At 31.9% G+C, this 26,316-nt stretch overlaps 1 protein-coding gene and 1 long non-coding RNA gene across 6 annotated transcripts in view; one reads left to right on the top strand and one right to left on the bottom strand.

Annotated features, from left to right (window-relative positions):
• LOC114339285 (galactosylgalactosylxylosylprotein 3-beta-glucuronosyltransferase P) overlaps nucleotides 1–6,639 on the top strand; it is a 182,248-nt gene extending 175,609 nt beyond the window's left edge. For all 5 annotated transcript variants that reach the window (XM_050663383.1, XM_050663384.1, XM_028289909.2 and 2 more), the window contains one exon: nucleotides 1,538–6,639. In XM_050663383.1, the coding sequence (XP_050519340.1) occupies nucleotides 1,538–1,645 (108 nt within the window). In that variant the 3' untranslated portion in view covers nucleotides 1,646–6,639. The remainder of the gene's footprint in view (nucleotides 1–1,537) is intronic.
• On the bottom strand, nucleotides 6,627–24,535 carry LOC126893331 (uncharacterized). The gene is made up of 2 exons (XR_007701139.1): nucleotides 23,878–24,535; nucleotides 6,627–6,961 (listed from the first exon to the last, which is right to left on the bottom strand). It is a non-coding gene; the product is annotated as an uncharacterized LOC126893331 (long non-coding RNA).
• Between the last annotated feature and the right edge of the window lie 1,781 nt (nucleotides 24,536–26,316).

Raw genomic sequence — 26,316 nt, 5'->3', positions numbered from 1 at the left:
AAAAATTGAAGGCACTCGTGGGAGTGCCGACAGAAGTGAAAACTTCTTATAGTAAATAAATTACGAACTCAATGCTTTTTCCCCATACAAAAAGAAGTGCTATACCTATATCATATACGCAATGCGTATGCCCTATGCTATTTATGTATACATACACATAATTTATATACGCACAAAATTTATTTCAGCGAAGTGATGACGGTCGAAAATGCAATATTTTTCCCCATCCAAGAAGTGCACAACGTCCCTAAAGAAATTTTCAATTCAAATATTTATTTCGTCGAAGCGATGACGGTCGCTAATTTATTACTTTTTCCCCATCCAAAAAGTGCACAACATCACTCAAGAAGTTTTCAATTCAAAAATTTATTTCTTCGAAGAGATGACGGTCGCCAATTTAATACTTTTTTCCATACAAAAAGTGCACTACGTCCCTAAAAAAGTTTTCGCTTAAATATTTGGTTCGTCGAAGCGATGACGGTCGCTAATTTATTACTTTTTCCCATCCAAAAAGTGCACAACGTCCCTAAAGAAATTTTCACTTCAAACATTTATTTCGTTGAAGCGATGACGGTCGCTAATTTAATACTTTTTCCTCATCCAAAAAGAGCACAACATCACTCAAGAAGTTTTCACTTCAAAAATTTAGTTCTTCGAAGTGATGGCGGTCGCTAATTTAATACTTTTTTTCATCCAAAAAGTGCACAACGTCCCTAAAGAAATTTTCACTTCAAATATTTATTTCGTCGAAGCGATGACGGTCGCTAATTTATTACTTTTCCCAGTCAAAAAGTGCACAACGTCCCTAAGGAAGTTTTCACTTTAAAAATTTATTTCATCGAAATGATAACGGTCGCTAATTTAATAATTTTTCCCCATCCAAAAAGTGCACAACGTCCCTAAAGAAGTTTTCACTTCAAAAATTTATTTCGCCGAAGCGATGACGGTCGCTAATTCAATACTTTTCCCCATCTAAAAAGTGCACAACGTCCCCAAAATAAGTTTTCACTTCAAAAATTTATTTCGCCGAAGCGATGACGGTCGCTAATACAATACTTTTTCCCGATCTAAAAAGTGAACAAAGTCCCTAAGGAAATTTTCAGTTCAAAAATGTATTTCGTCGAAGCGGTGCCGGTCGCTAATTTAATACTTTTTCCCCATCCAAAAAGTACACAACATCACTCAAGAAGTTTTCATTTCAAAAATTTATTTCTTCGAAGCGATGACGGTCGCCAATTTAATCCTTTTTCCATCCAAAAAATGAAAAACGTCCCTAAATAATGTTTTCACTTCAATAAATATACGTAAAAAATTTATTTCGCCGAAGAGATGACGGTTGCGATGACGGTCGCGAATTCAATACTTTTTCCCCTATCCAAAAATCGCCCAACGTCCCTAAAGAAGTTTTCACTTCAAAAATGTATTCCAACCTGTACGGAATTACATTTTGTTTTAACATGTATTGTAATTTTATTTGATCGGGCTATTTATTGCTTCGCTTATATTTCAGTATATTCTAATTAACTTTTTGTTTTAGATCTTGGTATGGCATACACAGGCAAAGAAGAATGAACCGTCGCTGCCTCTAGATATGGTTAAATATAATAATTCAAACCTCGTAATGCTCAAAAAAATTCTAGTCTAATCTGGCATTGTTTATATTTTTAAAATATTGCGCAGGTTATTTACTTACGAAAATTTCACGCTATTTAATGGCAAATTGTTTGGAAAGTCCATTTGAATTGTACATAGTGCATAAAGTAATTTATTTTTTTATAAGAAAAATTATTTTTATGTTCATTACGGTGACAAAAGAACGTAATGGCGCAAGTTAGTTGTTTTAGACGTTGTGCACCTTTACAATACATTATTGAAGCAATATTTTTTATTAACGAACGAACTCAGTCAAAAGCTTTCACGAAATGTGCAAAAATTATTATTTGCACAAACTTCACTATTTATATGTTTCAAAATTTTAAATAAGCCACTTAAACTAATCGTAAACTATGACACATTTCAATATATCATATTCAAAGTAGCCATAATTATTTCATATTGCTATAAGGAGTGGAAACATGGACTCTCGAAATTACAAGTATGAGGCGTATAGAAGCCTTCGAGGTGTGGGTTTTTCGAAGGATGCTGAAGATCTCTTGCAAAGAACATGTGACCAACAACGAGATGCTGAGAAGAATGGGGACAGAGAGAACTCCTAAATATTGTAAAAAACAGAAAAACGGAAAAAATTCTAGGACATATTTACAGAAGAGAAAGATACAACTTTTTACGACTCATAATGGAAGGAAAAGTGGAAGGAAGAAGAGGTCCAGGAAGAAGAAAATGCTCCTGGCTGAAGCATGTAAGAGACTGACAGGCATGGACACACATTCAATACTACGAACAGCTCAAGATAGAGAACAATTTGCTGTAGTTATAGTCAACCGTCAGTACTGGAGAAGGTACCTTAAAAAGAAGAAGCAATAATTACTTAGTGGTTAAGATATGAGTGATTACTTTGATTTGCGCTTTATGATATAATCTTAATGGGAAGAAGCGCAAGAGACATCGTAGAACTTTATGTGGAGCTTGAAGAAAATCCATCGCCGCCAGTTCATCGCCGGCCGATTCATCGCCGACCGATTCATCGCCAGTTAATTAACCGCTAACTGATTTATTTCCAAATTTCCGACAAATTTGCTACAGTTACATTTATTATTTATTTTTAATATTAATTATTAGGAATTCTAGGAAATGACCTAACCTAACCTAACCTGACACTACATAAATTTGAACATATATATTTCTACAAGGCCATTTAACTCTACAAATTTAATACTATTTAGTATCAAATTTAGGGGAAGTAGAAATAGAACAGTAAATTATTATAATAATATTTTTTATCTTTTTAATTGTTTAAAATTGATTATTTAATAGTTATTTATGTACCAAGTCAGTAAAGTGACTCTTTATCGAACGAGTTTGATATTATGAGCCGAGCGAGCGTAGCGAGCAAGGCGAATAACAGACGAGTTCGATAAAGAGTCTTTACTGACGTGGTGCATACAAAATTTTATCGCCATTCATAAAAAACATTAACACTTACTTAATTACATCCTTCTAATGAAAAAAGGGTGTGTGTACTTTGTACGCACGAAAGAAGTTATATTTCTATTATCATGATTTCAACGAAATAAATATATTTTATACAGTTTTATCGTATTTATATTTAAATAATATACTACTATTATTATTATTAAAGTAAAATACCAAAAATTAAAAATACCGTTAATAGTTACGTCATTGTTGATGAAGTGTAGCTTCCCTCAGCGAAGTTGCTTTTCCAGTGATGAATAGTAGAACATCTAAATAAATATATTCGCTAACAAATTATCAGTACCTACATATTTATCACCGTCCTATATATAAGTAATCTAATTAACAAAAACACCATTTCATACTATATTTGCATTAATACGAAATTTAAAAGGTTTAAGAATTCTTTTACTTTGACACGAAATAAAAATTTCGTATGACAGTAATGACAGAAGGCAGAAGGCTCTTGTATGATGACCGATTTCGATGTTAAATCGATAGTTGTTAGGTATCAATATTGAATACCTAATTACTAAATCTGTAAAGTTTTGATTTATGTTTTATAAATATAATTGCAAAATACTACACAATTTCATTTTCTGACATATTATATTTAATTAATAATAACGTAAATTTTATACAATATTTTTAATAATTAAAGTAAATAAATTTTAAGGTCACTCAAATCAATAATCGATTACTGCCATCGACCACTTACATTCAATCTCAGTTAATTTGATTAATCGCGACAGGTAACGTTAAAAATCCTTCTTTCAGTACAATAAAGTGTTACTTTACTGCCGCAAATGGCGGCAAATGAGTACAATAATGAATGACTTTACTGACGGTTGGCGATAAAATTAATTTAATTCTGTTTTGAACTGAATTTAACGTCGTGTCGTGTCATCTCCCATAATACAAAATCAACTGACTAACTGGCGATGGAACGGACGGCGATGAATCGGACGGCGATGAAATGGACGGCGATGAAATGGACGGCGATGAACTGGCGGCGATGAACCGGCGGCGATGAACCGGCGGCGATGAAACGTCCCATTCCGAAAGTTTATAATATATATAAAACCATCATACGACCAATACCAACATTTGGCGTAGACACTTAGAAACATGGATCATAACAGAAAAGACAATAAACCTTATTAATACTTTTGAAATAAAGATAATAAGGAGGATATTGGGACCCATTTGCGACAATGGTATATGGAGAATAAGGTTCGACCACGAGTTGTACTAATATTACAAAGAACTCTCTATAGCAAATTATGCAAAAATACAAAGATTGCGCTGGGCAGGACATCTTATAAGAATGGATAATGGCAGAACACCTAGTAAAACGCTTAGCGGAACTATGGTGGGACGTCGTCCAGGAGAAAGACCAACGAAGAGGTGGATAGACGAAAAGAGAACCAATACTAAAGAAATATTGAAGCTAGATAACTGGACGAGTGCAGCCAGGACAGAGATACTTAAAGGCAGATGCTGGGGGAGGCCAGGGTCAGACTTGGGCTGTAGTGATTTAGGAGAGAGAAAGATGATTACTTTGCTTAATTCTAAAGTCTCATTTCTTTAATTTAAGTCGGGCGCTCTGCTTTTTATCACTCCGGCACTCTAGTACACGTAGTATTTTGAGTGTGAGAGAATTCTGCTCTAGCAAATCACAATCTTAAGAAGTTTACGGGAAGCACCATTTTCAATTTTGCGGATTGTCGCGCTCTGCGGATCATCCCCTTTGCGGATCATCCGCTCGCGGATAATCGGGATTTGACTGTACTTTTTTATAACTGTATATTGCTTTTTTATTCTATTTCATTTTCTTGTTTTTTTTTCATTCTTTCTATCTAGTATGTACTTTCACTGTAGTTTTCTAATTTTCAAAATATTTACATATCTAAAACTGCTTTTGAACAGTTTTGATCCCCCTTTTTAGCTTGTTTCACTGAATTTATTTGTCGCATATAATTCTAATCAATTTCCTTAGGAAAAAAAGGATATAAACATAACTCAATTAATAATTTGTTAAAATTATTAAAATAGTTTCGGTATATTATGTGAAATCACTTGTGATAAATACCCAGAAGTGCATATACAGGGTGTTTGGTAAAGAATGGGCCATAGCTTAACCATAGATTCCTGAGGTTAAAATAGGTCGATTTAAGCTAACTTACCTTAGTACAAAAGTTGATAATAGCCGACATACAGGGTGTCAAAGTTAAACTTTTATTTTATTTATTCTTGAATATTTCGTGACAGGCATGGGATAATAACACGAAATTTGGTAGGCGGAGACTTTTTGGGATGAGATATCTCAATTCACTACCAAAAATGATGTATTACCGAGTGGGCGCCACATACGCCTTTCATCGCTAATTAAATAGGCTCAATTTTTTTATTACCCACTCTACATACTTCTTGAATCAAAACTTTTATTCTCTTAATATTTTACTTAAAAAAGGTATACTACATTCATCTCGCTAAACTCAACGCTAAAGTTTTTGCATATTATCATTGTAGTTACACCCGAAAAATAACTTAAGACCATAAAAATTTACAAAAATGTGTCGCAAATTTCTTCAAATGGAATTTGCGATGAAATGACATAAATATGAGAACTGGCACAATTATTATGGTTTCGAGTTTATTTTTCGGGTCTAACTACAATGTTCGGCTCTAACTACAAAATTATGTTGTATCGCATATTTAAAATGCGTTTATCTCGAAAACAGTTAAGTTTAACGAGATGAATGTAGTGTAAAAATATTAAGAGAATAAAAATTTTGATTAAAAAAGTATGTAGAGTGGGGGATAATAAAAACTGAACGTATTAAATGAGCACTGAAAGACTTATGTGGCGCCCTCTGGGCAATACATCATTTCTGGTAGCGAATTTAGATTTATCATCTCGAAAAACCCTCTCTTACCAAATTTCGTGTTGTTATCTTATGCCTGTCAGAAAATATTCAAGAATAAATAAAATAAAAGTTTAACTTTGACACCATGTATTTCGGTTATTATCAACTTTTATACTAAGGTAAGTTAGCTTAAAGTGACCTATTTTAACCTTAGGAATCTAAAGTTAAGCTATGGCCCATTTTTTACCAAAAACCCTATATATGTCACACATATAGAGCTCTCAAAAAAGTATAACTAAACATAAAACAAGTTTTTTTAAAGAAAAAACTACAAAGTTTATTTATAATAAGTTCAATATGCCGTTAGTAAAAATTTTGTTTCAATAAAATATGAAACGTAAAAATTACAGTGATTTTTTGTTACTATTTATTTATAAATTGTTTTGATTGTTTTGATCATACAATTATATGTTCATATCATAAAAACGCAATCGTGATATTCAATATATTTATATCAATACAATATTTATTGTGCATATAAGTACCATATCCCAATACTTTAAGTTTTATTTTTCAAGAATGGGGCTGTGGATGATTTTTATACCTATATTAGTTTTAAGGTAAATGCCATTTACACAATCATGTAGATATTAAATAGATATATTTGTTGCATTTATATTTTATTTTTATACATTCTCCTACCAAGATGCAGCAAACAATGCCATCCACGAACTAAGCAACTTAACTACTTTCTAATCCTCAAATCCTATCTTTCCGACCGCCATTTCCTTGTAAAAGTAAACCATCAGTGCACTAACCATATCCAGTTAAAATTGGAGTACCTCAGGGTAGTGTCCTTGAACCTGTTCTCTACACAGCAGATCTTCTTACAAGTCAAAATATCATCACAGCCACATATGCAGACAGGGCCGGTTCTAGGTTTTTGAGCGCCCCGGGAAAAACAAAATTTGGCGTCCTTTCATACGAAATATTATATACTGCAAATATAAAAAAATAGTAAAAAAAGGCAAAAAAACAAAATTTCATTATAAAGAACTATGTAACAATATATTCAATCAAAAAATAGTACAATAGTCAGTTATTATTTATATCTGATGCAACATATATGGCGTAGCATAACGAGAGTATTTGAAATTCAAGCAACGAAGAACAAAAGATAAAGATAAATGCACATTGCGAACAAACAGAAAAAACGTATAACGTTGTACTTTTACAATACCAAAAAATGGTATCCGCACTGCAAGCGCACAATCTGCATCCCCAATGACTAATAATTGAGGGAGTAGAATCCACATAGCATAAAAAATAAGGAGGATATTCTTTGCAAACATGAGCTTTTACACCTTTATTTCTTCCCTTCATGTTAGAACCGTTGTCATATCCTTGGCCTCTAGAGTCATCTAAATTCAATTGAAAATCATTCATTGTTTTATTATATAATGAGTAGGCCTATGCCTCGACACCTAGAACTAAGGCTATGGGAAACAATGGAAGACCTCGAAGTTCAACGGATATTAATAAAAGCAGTATAGGTACTATACAAGAAGAACAAAGTAGCTATCAAAACGGGCAATAGAATAGGCAGTCCATTTAAGACGAAAAATGGACTGCTACAGGGCTGTTCCATATTTCTTATCCTATTTTAAATATTCCTGGAAAAAACCCTAAAATCATGGAGAAGAAAGTGCGAAGGAATGGGTATACCAGTAACAAAAGAATAGGCTGGAAATAGACGAAGGTAAATAAAGCAAAGGAACAGACAAGTACAAGTATTTAGGATTCATAATATCAAACAAAGGAACAACTGAAGAAGATAATATAAAACATAGACTAGGACAAACAAAAGACTGCATATGAAAATTTTGAAAATTAATCCGGTATTGTTGGACAAGAACATCAGTATAAAAACACACCATGACAAGAAGTATCCTGACTTATGGGTGTGAAAATTATATAATAAATAAGAAAACCAAAAACAAAATAAGAGCAACACAGATGGAATTACTAAGGAAAAGCTGTGAGTAACAGCTAAAGCTAAGAGCAACAAAAAGAGATAGAATAAATAACAAAGAGATTAAAAAAGAATGGAAATGAACTCAGATAATAATACACTACATAGAACAGAAGGAATTAACCTGGTACGGGCAAGAAGAAAAGCAGACAAAAAACCGTTGGATCAACAGAATAACAGAGTGGAGCCCGATAGGAAGAAGAAAGAAAGGCAGACCCGAAGATCTTTCAGAGGTGAAGTGAACGAAGCAATGGAAAGAAGAAATCTGCAGGAAGGGGACGGACAAAACAGAAAGAACTGGAGAGAACGGTTGAGTGAAGGAATACACTGAAAACTGTGGACATTAGAAAGGATACAGGGTGTTTTTAAATAATTGCGACAAACTTTGAGGGATAATTACCTATACATGAAAAAATGATGGCAGTTTGCTCTATATACGTATGTCCGCAAATATTATGTTTCCGAGAAACGAGGTGTTGTTATTTTTTTAACAAACTGATGATTTAATGATGTTTAAAATAAAAAATCACTTTGGAATTCCTCGTTCAATTTGTGACAAAAAATTTACCCTTTTTTCACACAATGTGCCGTTTTATATGAAAAAATAAAACATCTTAACGCTTACAAAGTATTCGAAATAGGTTTCTATACATTCATATGAAGAATTTGTCATTCCTAATTCATACATACCCAGGTTGGTAGAAAAAAATCTTAAAAGAAGAAATAAATCACTTTACAATGAAAGAATAGATAAATTTAATTATGTACTAAGACCGATGAGAATAATAAATTTAAAAATTCACTTCAAATGTTCAAAATTCTCGTCGTTTATCTCATGACCTCATGTGCAATAAGTTAATATTAGGATTTCTTACCAAAATGTAATTATTCATTTTTTTTATTACGTGGATCGCTACTTACCGAAATTTATGTAGCGGAAAAATAATAAAAATTTATTAATTCCACAACCAATATTTTTTACAAAACTTTTTTTATTCCACTTTAAAGCACACGCGCCAGTGTTAATGCAAATTTACAGAAAACAAAATTATTTAACCAAAGAGATTTATGACATAAGCGCCAGTAGGTATATGAGTATATACCTAGTATCACTGACTATTCATAATTTTGTTGATAATTTAAAATTTGATCTTCGTTCATTTTTAAAGTAGATTGTTGACATACGTGATACCTACGTGACAAATGACCCAAAAAATAAACAATCTTTTTAGATCCTAAAAAAAAATTGTCTGCATTAATTTTGTATGGGTGATAAAAACCATAACAATCCTTAGGTTGCATGATATTTATTAGTGAGCTTTGGTTTTAGTCTATTAATCTTTTTTTTTGAGTTGTGAATTCTGACTATAGATAGAAATATATTGCTTATAAATAATATTAGAATTATTTAAACAATGTCATAGGAAAAATGTTCAAAGTTAATATGTAAAAAAAAATAATGAATGAAAAAAATATATTTTTATATCGACCTCCTTCAAAATTTGGCGCCCCTCAAAATTTGGCGCCCCGGGCGGGCGCCTCTTTATCCGGCGCTGTATGCAGACAACACAGCAAACCTTGCTGCTCACTCAAATCCGTACATCACCTCGCGCTCCAGACCAATCTCGATAAAATAAAGAGTGTTTTATTACAAATATTCTAAAATGATGTTAGCCCATTGTTTTAACACCTCCCAATATTTTTTGTTCAAACTTGACAAACAGTTTATAACTTGTTAGGATATGTACTTTAAAGAGTGTTAAAAGATTTCCGCTGTTACCAGAGACGTGCTGTAGGGATATATACTTCCTTTTCCTCCCTCACAATCTACGCTATTGTCGTAATAATCATTTCAGCATGTTTTTTACTTTATCGTACTATATACGTAGTATAGTATAATAGATAAAGTTATAGGATCGTGCAAAACAAAACAAAATTTTTTAGATTTCACTTTTTTTCGACGTTTTGAGTCTCCCTGAGTCTAAAAAGCAAATAAAAAAACATGTCGGAAGTAAATATGTACGTACGTACGTACGTATGTACGTACATACGTATGTACGTACGTATGTCGCCACTGCCTAGCAAAAACTACTGGACCGATTTTGATGAAATTTGGTATGAGTAAGTTTAAGAGAATTTTGTCGAGAAACTAAGCTTTTAAAAAAAAACCTCTCAAAGGGGGGCCGAAATATGGGGGTTATTTAGGGCCCATTTTTGCAAATTTTGACCGAAATGAATGAAATTCAACTCAAAGTAAGCTCATCGATAGGTAAATAAAAATACGGAATTTGACATTTCCAAATTCAAAATGGCGGCCAACATAACCGACCGCCCACCCGACACATTTCCCTACCTATCTAAAAACTTGTTTAAGATAAGTTTAATTTGAAAAAGTCATTATATAGCCTAAATATGGGGCTATAAAAAGGATGTTATCGTTTTTCAGAAAAAGTTAGGGTTGCCTATATTAAGGGGTCAAAATTTGACATAAATTTGAACTAGATTTTCTCAAAAATGGCTCCAAGGATTTTTTTATTTTTTGATATATTTTTGATATCCTGTCGATAAATTGAATGACATTAGTCAGATTTCTTAACTCCCCATAGGAGGGGAGTTATGAATTTTCTATAAAAAAAATTCGAGTGCCCGTAACTTCCTTTTTAATAGAAACTAAAATTTGAAATTTTGCAGACATATATGGTACTTTATTGTCTATTATCACAATAAATTTTACCAAAAATGTGGCTTCCGGTTGAACCGGAAATGAATAAAAAATCTTAATTTTTTTAGATACGCCCTGTATATTTTTACACATTTTGAAAGAATGCAAAATTACCTTTCCAATGACATAAAATTCATTACTGTAGCTCAAAAAGTCGACAAGTTACGGTAAATAGAAATTTTGCTATAATCTTATGTGTGTCCTCTCTCACGCGATCATAGCAGAGCATTATTGTAGGGCAGTCAATGAGGGTATTTGGCTCCGAATTCCATCCTACTACATTGATGTACTTGATATTTTCACAGTAAGTAGGGAATAGCTCAAGAAACAAAATCTACCCTATATACTATGGCGCTTTTATCTTGGGGTGGTTCCCACTTCTTCAAGGGGGTGGAAAATTTGTAGGTAAAAATAAGCACGGAAGTGGCTAAAGAACCTATTTCTAAGCAAAAACGGGTCTATACTTTTTTTTGAGAACTCGATACTTTTTGAGTTATGCGTAGTTGAAAATTGGCCATTTTCAATGAAAAATAACACCTTTTCGGACGGTTTTTTTGTGAATACCTTAAAAACTATGCATCCAACTAAAAACACTATATAAAACATTTTTTAGATTATAAATAATAAAGAGATTCGTTCCTTCGTAAATGTTCTATTTATAATACAAAAAGAGATATAGTAGATGAAAATAGTTTGTTTTTGTGGCATGCTCAAATTGGTGTATTCAACTTGAAATAACAGAGGAACGGTAGGTTTTAGGTGTATAATACTACCAACACCTTCTGTAGTGTTTGAAAAGGCCTTTAAAACGAGTACCGTTAAATGTCGGTTACATACAAATTAAGCGAGATATGGTGCAAAAAAATATATGACTAATGTACTTTAAGGAAAAATGAAAAGTATATACATTTAACTCCCCATCCACCATAATTTAAATGCATTGTTTTTCTTTTGCAATACCTTTTAATATAGTGTTATTTCTACTTTCAAAAAGTTGAACGAGTTTAAAATAAATGGTTTTTGTAAAAAATGTGATCATATTATAGAATGAATTTTTAAATTTTCTTAAAAATCTTCCTTTTTCTCCATGTAATTCTAAAATAAAAATAGTTCACCCCTGAGAAGTGGTGGGAACCGCCCCCATGATAAAAGCGCCATACTATATACTCCCAAAATTTCATTAAAATCCATGCAGTAGGATAGAATTCGGAGATAATATGTTGTTCTTAATCTCGCGCATTGACTGGCGTAATCGAAATAAAATGAAATGCAAATATTGTAAACTATTAATTGCCCAGAAAAATGAACTAATTTGAAATGAAGGTATGACTATAATATTCTATTGATTTATGCAATAATCTATACATCTATAGTGTGTCCCCGAAATATGGCATCGAACATTTTCTCAAATGCAGGAATTAATGATGCGTAGAACCATAAAATACTTTCAAGTACAGAAGGTGTTTCTAAAATATCAAAATAACGAGTAACTTTGTTATTTTTATAGAATGTCAGTACATAGTACCATAACGAAAATAGATCGGTACGATAAAGTTCTCGGGCGACCCTTCCGTCCAGCGTTTTTGATTCTTCGTTAGTTTTACGTAAATAGCATCCTGTTGTCTCAAAGCGATAGAGTAAGTAGTAGTTTTAAAGTTATTTGCGTTTAAAGATAATGGATGCAATAAGATTATTGTATTTTAAACAACATTCAATAAGATTATGTGTTTAAAATATGACATAATCTTATTGAATCCATTACCTTTAAATGTAAATAACTTGGGCAACTGCTTACTCTATAGCATTGAGACAAAAGGATAATACATGATATCTATGTAAAACGCCACGAAGAATCAAAAAACATACCGAAATGATTATTACGAGAGTGGCGTAGATTGTGAGGGGAAAAAGAGGGAAAAGAAAATCCCTACAGCACGCCTCTGGTAACAGCGGAAAACTATCTTTTAACACTAGTTAAAGTATCCTAACATGTGTAAACTGGTGGTCAAGTTTGAACAAAAAATATTGGAAGGTGTTAAAACAATGGGTTAAAATCATTTTAGAATATTTGTAATAAAACACTCTGTATCTCTAGTCCAGGGCGCATCTGTTTTGAGATGGACGTTGAGAGGTGACATATTTTTTGCAGAAATTGCTTGAAATTAATTCATATAATAATAATTGAGTTATCCTCCTACTCAAAAAGGTCCGGAACATCGGTTAAATAATCAAAATGTCAAAAAATTAAGGAAAAATTCGATATTTTTATTTGTTTTTTGATTAAAACATTAAAAGTATTCATTTTCGAGAAAAGTTGCACAAACATAAAAGTTGCGTATTTAAATTTCCTACACCATAGGATTAGTTAGAAGTATTCCCATTTTACATTTTTCAACCATTTATGCTACACTTAGTACCTTCATATTTTACCCATAAAAACTCTATGATATAATAAAACAATACTGTAAATTTAATTAAGATGGGTGTAATAGATTTTGTAAAATAAATTTTGCAATCCAACTTTCGCAAAAAAAATTAATTTTTTCAAAATATTACAGGACTGAAAATAAAGCAGATAGCAAGTTGAATTTTTTCTTACATATAGAAGAATACTGTACCTTTCATTAGCAATCTGCAAAATTAAAATCGGTTAACTACCACGGCGTCAGGATTTTTTTTAAATAAACATTAATTTTTGGTGCTACGCGCAGGACAGCGGCGTTCGATTCACACAAGTTGATTTCCACCAAAATTTCTTCCAATCTTTATCTAATATATTATTTTGCTCTATATTTTGTTGTATTTTAATATTTTAATTCCACAAAAATCAGACTAATTTGATTATTGTTTGTGAAATATTGTTTAAACAATTGCATATGTTTAAAAATAATAAACTTTTATTCTCTAATATATGCACAAAGAAAGTTTTTGCTAAAAAAGTGTGATGTCAAAGGCAGAGTATGTGTTTTTATTTTGCAATAAACAAATTTATTTATTTATATCTAAATGTACTAAAAATTAAAATTTATCAATCATTATCAAAGGTCATTGGAATGCCCAATCAGAGCAAACGTATCCGCTGTCATGCGCGTAGCACCAAAAATTATTGTTTATTTAAAAAAATTCCTGACGCTGTGGTAGTTCACCGATTTTAATTTTTCAGATTGCAAACGAAAGGTACTGTATTCTTCTACACTCACCGGCAGAGAAAACGGGCACCCCAAAAATAGGTCATTTTTAATGTCTTGTATTTCCTAAACCTGATGTCCGATTTACGTAATATTTTTAATATGTTATAGCCTTATTCTTTATCAATATCGCTGTAATAATATTGTTGCTAGACAGGTACATTGTCATTGTATACAGGGTGTACGAATCAAACTGTGTTTTTTTCTCAAACTTTGGAACACCCTGTGGAATGTTCCAGCTTTTATAAAATACTGAAATTATAACCAAACTATAGCCTCAGGTTTTCTTACCATTCTGTTTTTTGATTCATTCGCTTATGTTGGATAATAAACAAGTTAAGCACTTTAACAACTACCCCTGTTTTTCGTTAATACAGGGCCAGACAATACCCCTTTAAGGGGTAATTCTGCATGATAAAATAATGACAGTTTGCTTTATCAACGTATGACCGCAAATGCTTCGTTTCCGAGATAGGGGGTGTTGAAATTGTTCGTACAAACTGACGATTTATTTATTTCTCTAAAACGGTTTGTGATATGCAAATGAAATTTGGTAGATTTTAAGAAGTAGTTATTGCGCATTTTTTGGCGTACAATTAAGAATTTTATATTCACCATTGGCGTGCATACGGGTATAAATATTTTAGATATATCCCGTTTGCACGCCAATGGTGAATATAAAATTCTCAATTGTATGCCAAAAAATGATCAATAACTAGCTCTTAAAATCTACCAAATTTCATTTGCATATCACAAACCGTTTTAGAGCAATAAATAAATCGTCAGTTTGTAAGAACAATTTCAACACCCCCTATCTCAGAAACGAAGTATTTGCGGGCATAAGTTTATAAAAGAAACTGTCATTATTTTATCATGCAGAATTACCCCTTAAAGCTTGCCGTACTTATTGAAAAACACCCTGTATTGACGAAAAACAGGGGTAGTTGTTAAAGTGCCTAACTTTTTTATTATTCAACATAAGCGAATGAATAAAAAAAACAGAATGTTAAGAAAATCTGTGGCTATAGTTGGGTTTTAATTTTAGTATTTTATAAAAGCTAGAACATTCCACAGGGTGTTCCAAAGTTTGAGAAAAAAACACAGTTTGATTCGTACACCCTGTATACAATGACAATGTACCTGTCTAGCAACAATATTATTACAGCGATATTGATAAAGAATAAGGCTATAACATATTAAAAAAAATACTTAAATCGGACATCAGGTTTAGGAAATACAAGACATTAAAAATGACCCATTTTTTGGGGTGCCCGTTTTCTCTGCCGGTGAGTGTATATGTAAAAAACATTCCACTTGCTGTCTGCTTTATTTTCAGTCCAGTAATATTTTGAAAAAATGAATTTTTTTTGCGAAAGCTGGATTGCAAAATTTATTTTACAAAATCTATTGAACCGATCTTAATGAAATTTACAGTATTGTTTTTATATATCCTAAAGTTTTTCTGTATGAAATACGAAGGTAGCATAAATGGTTGAAACACGTAAAATGCGAATACTTGTTTTTATGTTTTTTTTTTTTTCGCAATTATTGCTATTTTGCAACAAGGGTGACAATTTTTAAAATTTTTAACTAATCTAATGTAGGAAATTTAATTATGCAACTTTTATGTCAGTGCAACTTTTCTCGAAAATGAATCCTTTTAAAGTTATAATCAAAAAACCAAGAGAAAAATCGAATTTTTCCTTAATTTTTTGACATTTTGATTATTTAAACAATGTTCCGGACCTTTTTGAGTGGGAGGATAACTCAAATATTATTATATGAGTTATTTTCAAGCAATTTCTGCAAAAAAATATGAGTCACCTCTCAACATCCAAATGTACTAATATTTTTATAGATGCGTCCTGGTCTACTCGTTAAGGAGGAATATTTCATTTTAGTCTTTTAGGTTAAGGCTTCGTATTTTGTGCTAAGGTTTCTCCAGTAACTATATGGACAATTCTTAATTAAAAACCCTGTATAATACGCCAAAAAATCATAATTTAAAAATAAAAATCGTCCTGTCTCGGGGTTTTCTCCAAATTGGCCTATTCTCGAAAATAAGAATTTATTTCATAATTTTAAACCTCTCTGTATATACATTTTTGTTTCAATAATACTTAGGTATAAATAATAAAATAAATCATAAATATAGCAAAAACATACATGCAACTTAAAATTTAGTACTGTAGTTTTCTGCAGAAGAACGGAAGCCTCTATAATATACACTCAGGTGCAAAAAAATCGATCCATTTAAATTTTGGTAATTTTTGATGTCTCGAATTTCCTAAACCTGTTGTCCGATTTAAGTAATTTTTTACCATGTTATAGCCTTATTCGTTAACAATGTAGCTGTACCGCAGGATATAGCTGTTAACACCATCGTATACCGGGTGTACGAATCAAACTGTGTTTTTTTCTCAAAGTTCGCATCATCCTGTGGACTATTCTAGCATTTATAAAATACTGAAATTAAAGCCCAACTATAGCCTCAGGTTTTCTTAACATTCTGTTTTTAGATTCATTCGCTTATGTTGGATAATAAAAAAGTTAGGTACTTTAACAACTGGCCATGTTCGTCATCAGTACAGGTTTTTTCTAAATAAGTGCTACAAAAAAGTAATTTTACATGAAAAAATAATGATAGTTTGCTTTATAATCATATGTCCGCAAACGCTTCCGAGATACGGGATGTTCAATTTTCTTTTACAAACTGACGATTTATTTATTGCTTCAAAACCAGTTGAGATATGCAAATCAAATTTGGTGGGTTTTAAGACGTAGTTATTGCACATTTTTTGACATACAATTCAGAGTTTTATATTCACCATTGGCGTGCATACGGGTAATATGTTCGGTCATAATATTCGTTGGTGAAATGGTGAATATAAAATTCTGAATTGTATGTCAAAAAATGTGCAATAACTATGTCTTAAAACCCACTAAACTTGATTTGCATATCTCAACTGGTTTTAAAGCAATAAATAACTCGTCAGTTTGTAACATAAAATTGAACATCCCGTATCTCAGAAACGAAGCGTTTGCGCACATACAGGGTGGGGCATTAGTATGATAAAGTCCAATTACTCGTTTGTCGTAAAAGATACAAAAAAAGTTATTTAGGTAAAAGTTGGGGCACGGATGGGACCATAATTTAAAAATATTTTCAGATATACAGGGTCACCTGTATTGACAGGATGACACAAATTTATGTTTTTTTAAATGGAACACCCTGTATCTTTTTACATTTTTGGATTTTCCTCGATGTCTTCTTTCTGAAAATATAGGGTTTTGTAATATTATACGAGGTAGATTAAAAGATAATTACGTTTTATTATTCATTTCGTAGCAACATTCACACCCTGTAGAATTGTAGTGATTTGACATCAAAGTTTCTATTTATAGTCAAACGATTTTTAATATAGTCTACTATTGTTAAACATTAATAATATAGCGAAAAGTTTAATATTAATATACATGGTTGGTCAAAACTAGGAATGAATATTTTCTGAGTTTTGTTAAATGGAACACCCTGTATTTTAGTATTCTAATGAAATGATATTTTATGGTACTTTTTTATTTCTTAAGCATTCCCTATATCTATCTGCTTTAATTTTTGAGTTATGCGTGATTCTTTAATCCAAACATTAATTGCAACAAAAATTACGTAAAATTTTATTAGGTGGCTGTGCAAATATTCCATCCAAAATAATTTTTCGAAAAAAAGTAGATATTAATCTAGACTGATCCTTAATTTATTAATTTTGGATGAGATATCCAAATACCTACGTAGTTAAGATTGTTGGTGCGTAAAATATGAATAAAAACATACAAAATTCTACCTAGTTGGCTATGACAATAAACTTGCTAAAACATTTGATATTATACTATTTTTATAATTCTAGTTGCTTTGTTACCATTACTAATATTAATTTTTTTAATAAGTTAATGATAAGTAATTGATTAAAATGGTTTTTGTGTAGAAGAGTATAACAAAAATGTGCTACTGCTACTAGCAATATGAATTTTTCATCAGCAATTCCCTGATAAACGAAAACCAAGAAGAGAAACTTTTGAAAGTATACTAAAACGGTTTCAATGGACTGGATACTTAAGATATGAGAAACCTGATCGAATGAAACTATTGTAAATGAATAAAATTAATTAAATGTAATCCTTAGTGTAACTGAGGATCTGCATATTGGGAAGAACGTTCTTATAATCTTACTATCTAGACCTAAACTGTTGAAATCGTTTTAGTGTGCTTTCAAAAGATTCTCTTCTTGGTTTTCGTCTATCAGGGAATTGCTGATGAAAAATTCTTATTGCTAGTAGCACATTTTTGTTATACTCTTCTAGCACAAAAACCGTTTTGATCAGTTACTCATCAGTTACTCATTAAATAAATTAATATTAGTAATGGTAACAAAGCAACTACGTAGGTATTTGGATATCTCATCCAAAATTAATAAATTAAGGATCAGTCTAGATTAATATCTACTTATTTTCGAAAAATTATTTTTGATTGAATATTTGCACAGCCACCTAATAAAATTTCACGTAATTTTTGTTGCAATTAATGTTTGGATTAATGAATCATGAATAACTCAAAAACTAAAGCAGATAGGTATAGGGAATGCTTAAGAAATAAGAAAGTACCATAAAATATAATTTCATTAGAATACTAAAATACAGGATGTTCCATTTAAGAAAACTCAGAAAATATTCATTCCTAGTTTTGACCAACCCTGTATATTAATATTAAACTTTTCGCTATATTATTAATGTTTAACAATAGTAGACTATATTAAAAATCGTTTGGCCATAAATCGAAACTTTGATGTCAAATCACGACAATTCTACAGGGTGTGAATTTTGCTAGGAAATTAACAATAAAACGTAATTATCTTTTAACCTACCTCGTATAACATTACAAAACCCTATATCTTGAGAAAGAAGACATCGAGGAGAATCCAAAAATGTAAAAAGGTATAGGGTGTTCCATTTAAAAAAACATAAGTTTGTGTCACCCTGTCAATACGGGTGACCCTGTATATTAGAAAATATTTTTAAATTATGGTCCTATTAGTGCCCCAACTTTTACGTAAATAACTTTTTTTCGTATCTCTTACGACAAACGAGTAATTGGACTTTGTCACACTAATACCCCACCCTGTATGATTATAAAGCAAACTGTCATTATTTTCTCATGTAAAATTACCCCTTAAAGTTTGTCGCACTTCTTTAGGCGAACACCCTATACTGATGACGAACATGGTCAGTTGTTAAAGTACCTAACTTTTTTATTATCTAACATAAGCGAATGAATCTAAAAACAGAATGTTAAGAAAACTTGAGGCTATAGTTGGGTTTAAAATTTTATAAATGCTAAAATAGTTCGCAGGGTGATGCGAAATTTGAGAAAAAACACAGTTTGATTGGTACACCCGGTATACAATGACAATTTACCTGTCTAGCAACAATATTATTAAAGCGATATTTTTAATGAATAAGGCTATAACATAGTAAAAAATCACTTAAATCGGACAACAGGTTTAGGAAATTCGAGACACCAAAAATTACCAAATTTTAGGTGGATCGATTTTTTTGCACCCGAGTGTATTATTCAATCACCACAAATTAATGTGCAACATCCTCACTTACCGCTTACCGTAATTCGAGCCACTAATTATATAATGCCACTACACGATGATCTATATTTTTCTGAGTTATCTATTTCTTCAAATACAAAACCAAAAAAAAACAAAAAGAGATATATATCGAGTGTGGGCTTGAACCACTACTGGATTATATGCCCAAACGCTAACGTCAGTGATATAAAAACTCGTAAAGGATTTTTATGTACATAAATATGCCAACTGTCAGATTAATTAAAAGAAATGAAAAATATGGAAATAATTTTGAACATTATGATTAAAATGATGGCAATCTCGGATCTCGGTATATAAATACAACTATTAAATGGAATAAGTAATACATACCAGAGATACCTAAATACGTACCTAATAGTAGACAACAATTATTGTGAAGTAGCTACTCAAACCATGACTTTTTATATGCAAATTTTTCAAAAAAAATTATTAGGTTTACTATAAAATTTTGTATGAAAATGTTATAATCAATACCTATCTAATTTTAATTACTTAAATGTTATTATATTATATAAACCAGTAAAAATCTACTTGAAAATACCAAAATTCAAAAATCACTATATTAATTCTTTCAAATTTAGAATTAATATTAAAGTAATCTAAACTTTATTAAGTTAACATATCAAACATACCTCAAATATAGGTACCATTAGATGTTTGTTTGCACTTATAATTAACTACTAAACTCACATTATTCCATATTTTATTGAAAAATTAAAAGAAACCGCCGCTTACCAAACATTTTTATATTTTACGAACTGTCAAAACGCGTCTTCTAATTTTTCTACCATGCGCATAGAACGCTAGACAGGTTGTGTAATTCCTAGAACACAATAAAGGCTCATGACTGGCTTCAATTAAAATTATATTTTAAATTAAATTTCAATAAAGTGAGATTAAAGAAAAGTTTAATATATTTATTTGTTTTAATAGAAATAAAAAATAAAAATGCACAATACGTCATCAAATACTATATTAGGTTTATGATTGTTAATAAATAGTTGTTATTGGTCAATTTTTCGTGAAATCGTTTGACGTGATTTTTGGAGTGTTGCCAGATTTTTAGAATAGCAGATAATATAGAGAATTATGAATTATCTTTGAGTTCTATTATAAACTTCTATCAAAATCTACGGAAAAAACAATAATTATTCAACTTTTCGCATGAGAATAAGTAATTATTACTAAAATTGCATATAGTCGTAATATCAGGTTATTAAAAGGAGCTCCAAGAAACAAAGAGAAAACTCTTCTTCTTAAAGTGTCCTCTCCTCAATGGAGGTTGGCTAACTCTGCAAATTTTTTTCTGTCTTCACCTGTTCAAAATTTAGCCCTGATGTTTTTTCTAACTTTCACTGTGTTGAAAAGTTCTCGATTCTTGCCTATTCTATACAGTACTTCTTCGTTTGAGGTATGCGATGTCCATGAAACTTTGAAGATTCTCCGGTAGATCCACATTTCAAAGGCCTCCAATTTATTTACGGTTGATGTTTTAAGGGTTCACGTCTTAACTACATAAAGTAGAGTCGACCAGATGTAGCATTTTGATAAACGTAGTCGATTTTCGAGTTTTATTAATTGAGAATCACATACTTAGCAGTCTTTTGATTTCTTCGAAAGATTTTCTGGCCTGGTCACTCGTTTTCAGTAACTCGTTCCTCGCTACTACCGCCTACTGCGGTAACGGTTATGGTGGACGCCACGTCACTACGGTGGCGTCCGCCTAGGCACAGTTCCACTCAAATACGGTGCATCTCTGCCAATCGAGCTATTGCTAATTCAACACGTTAGCAACAACTGATTTTCTCATTCTCCTGGCTCGTCTTAAATATGCTCTCGATGACACTTCTCCTTCAGTTTCCCCCAGGGGTGTTATGAAGAAGGAATGCGCCAACACGGACACTCCTACGGTCGTCTCTGGTAGACCAGCTCATCGCTTGTCGTGGTATCATATCGTTACAAGGTTCTTAAATCTATTGACCTGTTCTAAAATGTGCCCGTTTATTGTGCAAAGTCGAGGTATATTTTGGTTTTTTCGGATTGACATCGCTTTGGTTTTCTTAATGTTTATTTTCATATCAAATTGTTCACAGACCGAGTTGGTTTTGTCGATGAGTCGTTGTAGACCCAAGTTGGAATCCGTAATCAACACCGTATCATCGGCCATCGGCGTATCTGATGCTGTTGATAATGACGTTATTCTCCTTTACTCCATTCTTGGAATCCTCCAGTGCCTATTTAAATAGAAACTCTGAGTAAAGGTTAGAAAACTATAGAAAACTGCTAACAAATAAAATTTTACAAGAACGAATAAATCGCTCATAAACTTGAGCAACAAGGTTTCCGTATGAGATTATCGTGTACAGATGCAATAATCGTCATAAAACGGATTACAGATAAAGCATTAGAATACAATAGACCTGCATTCATATGTATGATCGACATCAAGAAGGCATTTGACAGATGTAATACATCTCTTGTATCATTGGTGGATTTATACATTTGCCTTGGTGGGGGAGACTTCCAATGAAAGACTGACCAAAAGACATAAAAAATATAAACCCAAACTACAAACTACATAAAAGACATAAGTCATAACTTATATGCATTAAGTTCCCTTAATTCTCCTAACTATGGTTGGAATGGAATGGAGGACACAATAGTGGTTAAAATAGTATGGAACAAATCACCAACCCATATACCACACAACGTCCGATGGACGTCCATATAACGTACATTTAAAGTCCAAACGTCCATGGACCAAAACTGGACGTACTATGTACGTTCATTGGACGTTTGATTTCAACGTACATTGGACATCCATTTGTGGTCCATGGAGATTTTACACAAAACGTGACTATTATTATGAGTAATTATATGTAGCTTCTTGTTTTAATCAAAGCAATATTTGGATTTAATTTAATATTTTCATCATTGGATTAAAACACTGAACCACTAAAATTATTTTAATTAAACCTATATAATATTAGATGATGATAAAACGATGGTAAACTTTTTCAGAATAACGGAGCTACATCGCGCATCGGTAATTATAGAACTTACAATAATTAGACACTACCAATTTAAATCTTAAATGTGCATTTTGTAACTGTTAAATTTCCCGCCAAATTAAATGAGAATCTTGTTGACAACGTTGTCGCTCTTCAAGCTATCGGTCGTAAAAGGTAGTATTAGGCAGGTACTTTTAGGGGATTATCGCTGTTAATTGTTGTGGAATACTGAAGGAGGATTTATTTATGATAATTCACAGAATGGCAAACCCGCTTGCAATATACAACCGTACTGACTCTAAAGTTCTAAGAAATAAGGAAGGAACAGAACAGAAATAAACCTCTTTTAATGTGCATGCTTCATAGGGCGCCATTATCTGAATTTTGTCTTTATTAAGTTATGACATACAATATAATACATTCTGTGATATCTTTGTGTTTGCTGTTTATCGTGCAAGTGCAGTCGTGCATTAATGAAATTCCTATAATAAAGTATACATAATAAAGTTATAATAAAGAGAAATAAAAAAGGTATTTTGTGTAATATTTTAAAGTATAAGTTTCGTATTATAGGAACTATTTCCGATACCTAAAGGCTTTTTGCTATGTATGTATTCAAAAAATTATGAACACTAGATTTCTTTCTGAAAAGTGCCCAACAAAAATGTCCATAAGACGTACATTGAATGTACATCAGATGTACATTGAATGTACATAAGATGTACACTGAAAGCTTCAACAACGTACACTGTACGTTTGTAGCGGACGTTCTATGGACGTCCAATTTTGTGAACTCTGGACGTTCGTTGGGCGTCCATCGGATGTCCATTGTACCTTAGCGGGACGTCCATTGGACGTTCCAATGTACACAGATGTACGTGCATTGGATGTCCATAAAACGTACTTGTGCTATCTGGGAAGTGGTAGAACAAGTATCGGCCTTATCGGGACAAAATTACTGATATAAAGGAAGAAGCAGAAGATTTAATAAAAAATGTTATGATTACACAATTTGTAATGTCGGCTGTAATTATTTTATAATTAGATATATAATTCATTTTTATAAGTTTTATCAGAGTCAGATTAACAAACAGATTTCATAACTATTCATTTAAAACGCCTTTTTTGTTCCAGAAATCTGTAAGTTCATAAAGATTTCTACAATTTTAGAGAAAAAGGGAATGGATTTCCATTCAAAATAGTATTTACAGTCTTCAAATTTGCAGGCTTGAAATTAAAAAAATAATTTGTACAATTAATTTAATAAATTATGTAAATTTTATACATACCTATTTGAGAGTAATAGTACAATGCCATCTGTGGACTACAGGTCTATACTATAACTAGTCGTAAATGAACATAATATCACCTAAACACTTTGATCGCCTGGCCACATACGTTTCAATAATATAAAACCGTTACAATATGTGGGAAAGGTAAAGGTGTATTCTTGAATATATTTATAATACTCTGCCGGAGGCTACAACGGTCAATGTTAATTTCAGCTGACGAAATGCCATGGGCTATACTGATCTTGTGTAACATTACCTGCAATTTTTACTTTATCGTACTATATACGTAGTATAGTATAATAGATAAAATTATAGGATCGTGCAAAAATTTTTTTTTCAGATTTCACTTTTTTTCGACGTTTTGAGTCCCCCTGAGTCTAAAAAGCAAATAAAAAAAACATGTCGGAAGTATGTACGTACCATGATACAATAACACAGTGTATCATGCGTACGTACGTATGTACGCACGTACGTATGTCGCCACTGCCCAGCAAAAACTACCGGACCGATTTCGATGAAATTCGGTATGAGTAAGTTTAAGAGAATTTTGTCGAGAAACTAAGCTTTAAAAAAAACCTCTCAAAGGGGGGCCGAAATAGGGGGGTTATTTAGGGCCCATTTTTGCAAATTTTAACCGAAACGAATGGAATTTAACTCAAAGTTAGCTCATCTATAGGTAAATACAAATACGGAATTTGACGTTTCCAAATTCAAAATGGCGGCCAACATGGCCGACCGCCCACCCGACACATTTCCCTACCGATCTAAAAACTTGTTTAAGATAAGTTTAATTTGAAAAAGTCGTTATATAGCCTAAAGATGGGCTATAAGAAGAATATTATCGTTTTTCAGAAAAAGTTATGGGTTGCCTATATTTAAGGGGTCAAAATTTGACATATTTTGAACCAGATTTTCTCAAAAATGGCTTCAAGGAATTTGTTTATTTTTTGATATATTTTTGATATCCTATCGGTAAATTGAATGACATTAGTCAGATTTCTTAACTCACCATAGGAGGGGAGGTATGAATTTTCTATTAAAAATATTGGAGTGCCCGTAACTTCCTTTGTAATAGAAACTAAAATTTGAAATTTTGCAGACATATATGGTACTTTATTATCTATTATCACAATAAATTCTACCCAAAATGTGGCTTCCGGTTGAACCGGAAATGAAAAAAAATCTTAAGTTTTTCAAATACTCCCTATATATTTTTACATATTTTGAAATAATGCAAAATTACCTTTCAAATGATATAAAACTTGTTGCTATAGCTCAAAAACTCGAAAAGTTACAGTAAATAGAAATTTTGCTATAATCTTGTGTGTGTTCTCTCTCACGAGATCACAGCAGAATATTATTATAGAGCAGTCAATGAGGGTATTTGGCTCCGAATTCCATCCTACTACATCGATCTACTTGATATTTTCACAGTAAGTAGGGAATAGCTCAAGAAACAAAATCTACCCTATATACTATGGCGCTTTTATCTTGGGGCGGCTCCCACACCTTCAAGGGGGTGGAAAATTTGTTGGTCAAAATAAGCACGGAAGTGGCTAGAGAACCTATTTCTAAACAAAAACTGGTCCATACTTTTTTTTGAGAACTCAATACTTTTTGAGTTATGCGTAGTTGAAAATTGGCATTTTCATTGAAAAGTGACACCTCTTCGGACGGTTTTTTGTGAATACCTTAAAAACTATGCATCGAACTAAAAACACTATATAAAACATTTTTTAGATTATAAATAACAAAGAGATTCGTTCCTTCGTAAATGTGCTATTTATAATACTAAAAGAGATATGGTAGGTGAAAAGAGTTTGTTTTTTGGTGCATGTTCAAATTGGTGTATTCAACTTGAAATAACAAAGGATCGGTAGGTTTAGGTGTAAAATGCTACCAACGTCTTTTGTAGTGTTTGAAAAGGCCTTTAAAATGAGCACCATTAAATGCCGGTTACATTCAAACTAAGCGAGATATGGTGCAAAAAAATATATGACTAATGTACTTAAAGGAAAAATGAAAAGTACATACATTTAACCCCTCATCCACCAGAATTTAAATGCATTGTGTTTCTTCTGCAATACCTTTTAATATAGTGTTATTTCTACTTTCAAACAGTTGAACTGGTTTAAAATGAATGGTTTTTGTAAAAAATGTGATTAAATTATAGAATGCATTTTTAAATTTTCTTGAAAATCTTCTTTTTCTCCATGTAATTCGAAAATAAAAATGTTCCACCCCCGAGAAGTAGTGGGAACCGCCCCCATGATAAAAGCGCTATAGTATATAGGATAGGGATAGACTTTGAATCAGGAGATTGGGTTACTCCCAAAATTTCATTAAAATCCATGCAGTAGGATAGAATTCGGAGGTAATATATTGTTCTTAATCTCGCGCATTGACTGGCGTAATAGAAATAGAATGAAATGCAAA

Source organism: Diabrotica virgifera, chromosome 10 (genome assembly GCF_917563875.1).
Source record: "Diabrotica virgifera virgifera chromosome 10, PGI_DIABVI_V3a".
Classification (NCBI taxonomy): domain Eukaryota; kingdom Metazoa; phylum Arthropoda; class Insecta; order Coleoptera; family Chrysomelidae; genus Diabrotica; species Diabrotica virgifera.
Note: the sequence above shows the minus strand (reverse complement) of the source record. Positions and strands in the feature narration are given on the sequence as shown.